Genomic DNA, 9,302 nt, shown 5'->3' on the forward strand with positions numbered 1-9,302 from the left:
CCCCACGTGCCAAGGCAACATCAGGTTATCAAACTCGGCTGCCTGCTTACACTCTCACATAAAGAATTTACGCAGGATCCATGTAAGTCCTGAAAATCCCAGAAATTGCTCAAGCCCAACAAAGGACTAATAATTCACGACACACCTGACTTACAGACAGTGTGAACAGTGCAGCCACCTCCATAGAGCCCACAGAAACTAGAGGGACACCACAGCAAACAGGAGACCATCGGGTGAGTTCTTCAATCAAATCATTACATGAGGGAATGAAATAACAACATATACCTCGCCTAAACAGATGGGGTGAAATCACACCTGTCATCTCCCAAGGTTCACAGGTGCCGGAGGAAGCAGTACAGCCCCATGCTGCCACCCATGATCGCCGCTATCTCCAAGATGTCTGGGAGTTGCCTCAGTCCTCGGTGTAAATCAGAGCAGCCCTATTCCAGCATTGCCCAAATTGCTCAAAGGAGCCATTCAAAAGTCTGGGGATAAGCAGAGCACCTCAGCTACTCCTGCCAAGCCTTCAAAGAAAGTTTCAAGGTTATCCTTGACAGATGTGTGCTGGGAACCAATTTTCCTTAGGAAGGACCAGTGAAGGCAAGTCTCTGATGATTTAGCACAACAATAATCAGTGCTACCTGGTCATTCTTTGAGCAAAGTTTTCATAAAGACAAGGACAACAGGCTAGAGAAAAAGAAACGGATGTGGGAACAAGTAATTAACCCTTGGATTTGAGGTTCTCTTTAGCCAAAAGTGAGAAGTAGACTTGAACACTGGCAAAATACAGCCATAAGTTTCTCTTGGCATATCCCACATAAAAATCAAAATAGATGCCTTGTCCCAATAAGACAACAACTTTGGAGCTTCATTAGGGAAGCATTTTCCATTCCCCAGATTTTTAGCATCAGTCCCCAACATGTAAGTAGTCAGAGCGATGATGCAGTGTCTGAGGAAGGTTACAGAGCAGTCATTCTCATAGGTGATGGGGGCTCTTCTCCAAGAAGATGCATTTGAAAAGCCAGCAAGTCCCTGAAGCACCGTGTAGAAGGACCTGCACCCATAACAGAAGCCATAGCCTAGGAAGGCACCCTGCCTGTAAATACCTGTCCCCAGGGGTGAGTTATACATGCATTTGTCCATCCCAGCAGGCATATCCAGCTTCCATGGCTGTCTATGCAGTTACACTGCACACATACTGCCTCTGCATCACGGCTCATGGTTGCACTTACACCAGTTCATGTTTTGAGTAAATAAAAGCCTGTGCCTAGATTGATTGATATCTGATCACTAAAAAGCAGAAGAACTGAGCAGAGGTGGAGCACACCCAAAATCAGACAGGAATTAGTGCTTTAAAGAGAATAGGTTCAAAATAGGTTCAAAACCAAATTACACTGGCTGAAGTAATTTGGCCATCAACCCATGCACTGTGTTGTAAAGGCCATTGAGTCTCAGGCAGCCTTTTCAGCCATCTATTACTATTAAATCACTCAACAAGTTGGTCTAGCTTCAGGACAGCCACCATATACGTACACAAGAGAACCAATTACCCCAAAAGCCTATTGTCAAATTCCGATTCCGAAGAGCACCAGGCAAAGATGTTTCCGACTGCTTGGATGCGATCTGCCTCAAGTCTGTAACATCCACTAACACAGGGTATTATGTGAAGCCTCTATGAAGATGTTTCATCAAATGCCTAACCAGAGGGCTTGCTCCAAGGGCCTGACCTAAGTAGCATTAGGTATCAGAAGGGCACTTGTGGTTTCCAGAGCAAATGCAGCCCTGGCAGTCGCAGCAAAGGAGCGCTGCACATTTTTGACTCGCTGTAAAAACAGGCTAACAAATGGTGCTGGTATTTTAATTCTTTCCAGAAATAAATCACAGATGGTATCCAAGGCCACCTGCAGTCCATGCTGAGAGGCATTTTCAAGGCACACACGCAGACACACACACAAAGGGCTGTATGAACACAATTTTTTTTAACTGCATGGACAGTGCAATTTAACTGAATTTAAACAACCCCAGATACTGTTGATTTAAGATATATAAAAACCCAGTGGGAAGGTGTGTGGGAAAGCTTAGCAAGAAACCTGAGCCTCCCTTACAGCATTAGGGCTTTATTTCTAAAGCAGAGTGAGGAGAAAGAGCAGCCTCACTTGCTCCTTTTCTACCCATTCCAGTAATGTTATGAACCAATTTTATTCCCTCAGTGAGGGATATGGATATGGTACCCACACTGCTTCCTCCTCCCTCCTCCTCCATCTAGCCTGTGTTTGAGTACCAAGCATACATAAGCATGATCTCATGACACTTCTTGATGCCACAAACCAGCATTCCCACTTTCCACGCTGTGAGCAATGCCCTAAGCTGTATCATTTGCAAGCTCTGCAAGAGCCAGACCACACATATTGCAGCACCAAGTGTTTTCATACTGGTTCATCTGCGTCCTGGCCCTCTCTCTCCTCTCTCTCAAGGCTGAGCACCAGAGCAGCTCCCTGAGCCAGAAGGCAAGCCAGCCTGAGGATTCCTGCTTGCTGCCCAAAGACTCCCTTCTCTGGAAGATGCCACAAGGGAGAACGGAGGTTTCTGCATAGCAGGCTGGTCCCCTTCCCGCTCTGTTCGGTCAGCAGGATTTGGCAGGGAAAATCCAAGGGGAGCTTGTGGCTATGAACCTGTTGACGGATACATGTACACACACAGGCACACTGCAGACGTGTGTGCACTCTCATGTACACACACCAGTGCGTTTATGTACACGAACTCACAGTATTACATATACAGTGGATACTTCTTGCAGGACTCTATACTATCAGGTGTTACACTGATGGTATGAGTCAGTTCACACACTTGCCCATGCCTCCCTTGGGAAAGAACAGCACTCCAGAGAGCAGCTCCAGGTTGCCTCAAAGCACCTGATGCTTGCAGGGCCAGCCTGAGTCTCTTTCTCTCCCCTGCCCAGCCTTACTGTCTGTATTTCTTACTTTCCAGCACTTCTCCTTTTTTAGTCCCTCAATCTCAGCTCATTTCTATGATTTTCATCCAGCAAAAATCAATTACAAAGAAATAATTCAGTTATGATTTGACCATTTGGTATCATTTGATGGTCACAGTATCTGACTTCACACAAACTCTTTCTACCTCACTATTAACTTAAACACAATACTCTGGTATTTTTTAGCTAAGGGCAAATCTGTATGTTTTTATATCCAAAAATGAAAACATGAATTTTTAGATGTTGACCTTTTGCCAGACACAGAAATGTAGCTTGAATAGCACAGAACTATTATGAGCACGTTTATTCACCCAACGCCAGCAAGAAACCCAGCAACCTCCTTCAGCCCCACCTGCTGTTGCTCCCATCGATCTGCCATCCACGGGAAGCACAGCCCTGGCAACAAACATGGAGATAGACAGTAAAACAGAGCTGCTTTGGGAATGAAAATTTTGAATGAGTGCAACTGTAACAGGGAAGGTGAATTTTCTTCCCCCCCCTCCATTGTTAAAAAGATTATTGAAGACATAACGAATTTTCATCAAATGGATTTTAAGGCTCCGCTGTTTTTCTCTCTCTGCATGTCAGCTCACATGCATTCCTGAACAGCCTCAACAACAACGTCAAGCAAACAAGGCTGGGGAGAAACAGGACAAAAGCTTGGTAACTATCAACAACAGCAAAAATGTCTTCACTACTACATCAGAGTTGTTCTTCATATTTGTGTGAGGTTGCATGACCTCATATTCTCACTCACAAACATGAGAGTGGTGAGACAAGTTTTATTTCAGATAAGACCAGCACTGTGATCTCCAGGAGCAAAGGGTCTCCGAAATTGCTAGCAGCAGCCAGAAATCTGCAGCAGAAGAAGCAGCAAGAATGTTAAGGCCAGCTTTCAGAGTAGCCATGATCAACTCACATCTCAGATGGAGTATTTCTGGCCTTTACTTTTTGCAGGAAAAAAAACCCAAGTATCTCCTGAGGTCACTACCATATGTCAGGCAAACCGGCAAAGCAGTTTAATCCAGCGGTGTGTTTTCCTTGTTTTACTAAAGGTAAGCTGAAAGGTTTATAACCCACCGCTACAATCACAGAATGCCAGCTCTTCATCAGGTCTGCTTTATGGGTAACTCACCCTGCATCTCCAAAGGGCTCTGCTTCCATTCCCCTTTCAGGAACCCAACTTACAGGAGGAGCTTTTCCTGTCTACACAGAACTTTTCTTCTTTCATTCTCCCCCTCTCCAATTCAAATGCTGTTCTCCATTTTTGCATTTCATTTTATTTTTCATTTCGCCTTGCTCTTGGACAGCATAATTAGATTGCACTAATTACCTAAGCCTGGCTAGGTCACAGTGTTGTGTCACTGGCCCCCAGGCTGGGGTGAGGAATGAGCTTTTTGACGGGCCACCTGCAATGGCATCAACAGGTGGCTGTCAGGATCAATTGCCAAGTTTGCCTTGGAAACCTGCCCTGCAGTTTTGCTGTCAGAGAAAACACTTTCTTCTCTTCCACCACTGATCTGCCCTGAAGTTAACACAGATACACCAACACATGCCAGCAGAGGATCCCAGCTGCCTTTGAAAGCAGAAGCGATTAAAGCACCAGGGATCAACTTCCCCAGGATTTAGTCTTAATTGCTATTATTTCACTACATAACCTGTGTGCACTTCAACATCTTTTCCCACAGCTATAGCTATGACATCACCTGCCTACTTCACAGGAGCAATGGGTTGCTTTGCTAAATAGCTACATGGCAACTGACACTTCTGGCAGAGACGCAGTGCGTGGAAACACATCATTACGTTGGTGGAATGGTAATTGCAAGCAGTTCCAGCAGCCGAGCGCAGACTGACAGGATCAGTTTTGTTTAGCAAACAGTTAAACTTATACACCAGAGATCAAGCAGACCTACACTGCAACTTGGCGCAAGCTTTAGAAGCGAGCTGGAATGGCGGATGAGCCATCACCCATGTGCCTCAGATGGAGCTGGTACGAGGCGATGCCGCTCTCCCTTTCCTACCTCCCAGGAGCTCCCGGGTGGCGGCAGCATCAGCCCGTGTCTTTATTGACTCCATTTCCTTATTAATTCCTTTACTAATCTGCTCACTGTGGTCCAGGTGGATATGATATTTTGATCTTCTGTACTTCTGACAGTCCTGCCGCTAGATTGCAAAGCCTCCCGAGTAGCTTGCATTTTCTGTAATCTGGGGAGTGTGCATCCACCTGGACTCACCTGGAGAGCAGACACCCAGTGAGGGGTACCTGGGGGAAAGCAGGGAAGCCTGTTGTGTTAGCTCCTGAGCTGCTGGTCTGCCTGCTCCCTGATCAGGAAATGCACTGAGTGAGCAGTAAGTCAGCTTCCCAGCCATTCTTCCATTTTCACATCAGGCCAGTGGCCAAAAATACCCTGAACTATCAAAATCTGGTCAGGATATTACAGCTACTACTTCCTTCTCTCTAATTGTAGAGTAATTGCTCTACAATCAGAGCATCGACTGCACAGCTGGAGTCTGTGAGGATGGGTAAACAGCCTAGACATGAAATCTGTTCTTATCAGCAATACCCATCTAGGGTCTGCCACTATATCCACCATCATGTTTCCTGTCCCAGATCCATCACCTTCTTCATCACTCCAACGCAGCCATTATGCACAGGCACCTAGCGGAGGCTGCAAGGCCTACACACACCACCAGGCATTTCAGAAGGGGTACGTCTGAGGGGAAAACACGGAATGTAATTCTCAACAGGAGAACACGCTACACTTTTTACTTACAGTGCTTCATTGCTTATTACACAGGCCCCAAATACTTTCCCTGTGGCAGGGGTGGGAAGAAGGGGTAAAAATAAGGAAAGCGTAAGTGCAGAGAGATGAGGTGGCGGGACCAAGTAATGCAGCTTCCCTATGCTGGAGCCAGCAGGAGACTCCCAACTCCTGGTCTGCACTGCTGGGTCAGACAATGAACACGCAAGGTGGGGACAGGACATCACTTTTCAAAAGAGTCAACTAATCCTGAAATTACTGAAGCAAGTCGAGCACTAGCACCGATGCCACTGAGACGCTGAACACCTAGAGAAGAGCACGGTTGGTTCTGTGTGGCTCCAAGCCGCAACAAGGCTTCAGATGTTCTACAAACAATACCATCTGCACAAACCGTGCTATCTAATAAAGTTGAGGAAATGTTTGCAATCAGTTCTCAAAACAGACTCTTTCATAATTGAAATACTGCAGAGCAGAAGACAGCATTATAATTATAATAAACGGGTGCTGCCGAGTTAGAGAAGAGCAAAATCTTTTGTCAGCAAATCCCATTTACACAAGCAGAAGCAATGTTAGTAGGAGCAGTTATGTTACTCTGTGTACTAGCACATTCACTGCAGGGCTTGGATAATTTTTGTTAGTCCCTCTTTTTTTTTAACTTGCAATGGGCTTTTCTATTAAATTGGAGAAAGTTCAGAGACTAGCTACAGGAACGACTGGAGGACTTCAAAAACTCGCATAACACTGAAAACACCAGCAGCTACATCAGTGGGCTGTATCAAGGAGCAGGTTAAGGGAGGAGTTGATCACTCTATGGAAAACAGACTTTTGGTAATGGGATCTTCAGTGTGGTGTTTAAAGGTGTAAACAAATCCAACGACTGGAAGCTGACATTGAACAAATCAGACTAAAAATAAAGGAGGACATTTTCAACAGCCAAGGTAATTAACCTTCAGTACTATTTATTGATGGCTGTGCTGGATTTTCCGTTCCTGAAAACATTAAAAAATAGGATGGAGGTTTTTCTAAATGCTTTCTAAATGACTTCCTAAATGCCCAGCATGGTAAAACAGAACAGGATGGTGCTCAAAAAAGCTAAAAATCACCTTCACTCAGGTTCATGCCCTCCTCAGTGACAATGAACGCCTGTCCTCCCAGCTTAACCTGGATAAGCTAGGAGCCTTTGGAAAGCCTTTGTTATAACCCTGTCCGCTGCCCAGAAAACAAAAAATAGATGTAATTTCTGGAGTTTCCTGTCACACCACATGTCAGGAAAGAACATTTCGTGCACCTCCTGACGTGCCCTATGGAGCTAAGCTCTGCCCTTGCCGTCCATCAAAGCCACTCCTCACCTTGTCTGTCCTTCCCACATATGCTTTTATTCTCAAAGACATTATCTGCACCCTCCATGTTTGCTCTCCCTTGCCACTAGCACCCCTCCGCCCTTTTCCCTGTACTCATTCCCCTGAGGGACTTGTCCCTTCTCCCAAGCCCCCAGGACCAGAGGGGAGAGGTTTGGGAACTGGGGTGACCCGTTTGCTGCACCAAGCACTGCCCGGGCAGTGGGGAGCAGCTGAGGCCCCGGCTGAGCTGCGCCAACAGCACTGGCAGGAGCGGCGAGCGGAGGGATGCTGCTCACAGGGAATGACCCCCACCACGCGTCGTCAGGAGGGTCCTTCAGAGATACTACAGAAGATGTCTCATATTACAGCCCAGCCTTGGGCCCAGATTTACCATGCATCTATGGGCAACGCAATTCATCCTTCTGCTTCAGCTTCCCCCTGTACAGAACCACAGTAATGATATTTACTCTGTTACTGCACAGGAGCATTTTCAGGATCAATTAGTTTAGTGTTCATGCAAAGCTCTGTGGACAGAAGCCTCAATACAAGTAGTAACTACTATTATTATTACTGCACTTCAGATGGCTACAGCACTGGCATTTTCCAGGCATGCACCATTAACAATTTACTAAGATAAATGGCCCAGGAACCTGAAAATGCATTTAGGACAACTACCTCCTGCTTAACAGCATACATTCAGCTGCGTAAATGACACCTCATTGCTCAATGTGTAGCTATGGTAACATTTCTATCTTATATATTGAGGTGCGTGCACACACACACACACATATACACACACGGGGAGCTGGAGGGAAGCCAGGATAACTCATTTAATGACAAGCAAACACCGAGCCAGGGAACTTTCCCAGCTTCCGAAAGCCGAGCTGCCCCCAGGAGCCAGGGATGAGGAGCAGACAACTCGCCCCATGGCCAGCGGGGAAGGGCTGGGCTAATGGCAGGCTGCACCGCACAGCCAGAGCCCCACCGGGCCCTCAAGGGACTTACTTGAGAGCAGTTTTGTAGTGGTAGATCGCCTCAACATTACGGCCCTGGTCTTTCAGAAAATTGGCGTAGTTGTAGTGCACCTTGGCGTTGTGGGGCAGGGTCTTCACTCCTGAGCTGCGAAGAGGAACAGACGCAGGACGGTGTTAGCAGCCAGGTTACCCCACCTTCCCCGAGGTCCACCTTCTTCTCACAGTCCCTTTTTCTGAGAAGTTTGCTTGGATTTTGAGCAACTCCTGCGCACTTGTGCCAACACAACTCGTATTACAACCCCAAGCTTGTCCCACGCACTGGTACATCACTTGCCCCGGGCAGACATAAGTACGTAGCAGCAATTAAACTTGTCCTGGCCGCTGTCACTGCAGGCACCTCTAGCACCAACATTACAACACTCCCATGGCCAGATGCTGTCGTATTTCAAAATCTGAATTACTAAATTGAAAGACCCTAAAAAGGCTAATATTTAGAGGGAAAGCATGTAGTACTTTCTATAATATAGCCATAACAGGCTCCCTGCTTAAACTTGAGTGTCACGAAGAGCTTTATGAAAATCTTGATTTAAATCTGTCAGCTGCAGGTACCATGAAGAAGGTGTCTTTTCCATATGCATCAGCCACTAGAGGGGATGCATAGCATACTCTGAGTACCAAGCCAGCACGTAAGCACCGCTTAGCACTGAGCAGAGTATGGCCAGGAGGTGAGGGCTAATGGGACTCTCGCCCTGAGCTGGCGAGTTGTATGCTCTGGCGTTACAACACATGACTGAGGACATGTGGCTGCGCAGTCACCCCATCCCTCCCCTTCGTCTCCCCTGCCACGCGTAGATTGGACTTAACATTTGGAATTAATAATGAGGGCACAAAGGCAAAAAGAGAAGAGCAAGCATATGCTTATTTACTTAACTGAGAGCACAGAAAGCAACGTACACCTTGCACAGCTAGAGGAAATGCCATTTCAAGGTTAAAGAGAGAAAGAAATCACAGGAGCACATACGCCATGGAAACATTTCCCCTGCAAGAATCCAGAGAAGTCAGTACTGCATTTAATGGGGGAATCCTTTCCAGCACATAAATAGGAGCTCTCTGAGGTAATGGGAAATAAGGATGGATGAATCTGTTCATATAAAAGCAAAGTGCTACTTCTTGCTCACAAGCAGATTCCTTCCTCTTTTCTCCCCCTATCATCTCTGACCCTCCCACCTCAGGT

At 46.4% G+C, this 9,302-nt stretch overlaps 1 protein-coding gene across 1 annotated transcript in view; it reads right to left on the reverse strand.

Annotated features, from left to right (window-relative positions):
- Positions 1–9,302, reverse strand: part of TMTC1 (transmembrane and tetratricopeptide repeat containing 1) — a gene marked incomplete at its 5' end in the record, with an annotated part of 45,053 nt that overhangs the window by 28,467 nt on the left and 7,284 nt on the right. Inside the window, one exon of the mRNA XM_009700948.1 lies at positions 8,100–8,213. Coding sequence (XP_009699250.1) covers positions 8,100–8,213 — 114 coding nt within the window. The remainder of the gene's footprint in view (positions 1–8,099; positions 8,214–9,302) is intronic.

The sequence above is a fragment of the Cariama cristata genome, unplaced genomic scaffold (genome assembly GCF_000690535.1).
Source record: "Cariama cristata isolate BGI_N322 unplaced genomic scaffold, ASM69053v1 scaffold25785, whole genome shotgun sequence".
Lineage (NCBI taxonomy): Eukaryota > Metazoa > Chordata > Aves > Cariamiformes > Cariamidae > Cariama > Cariama cristata.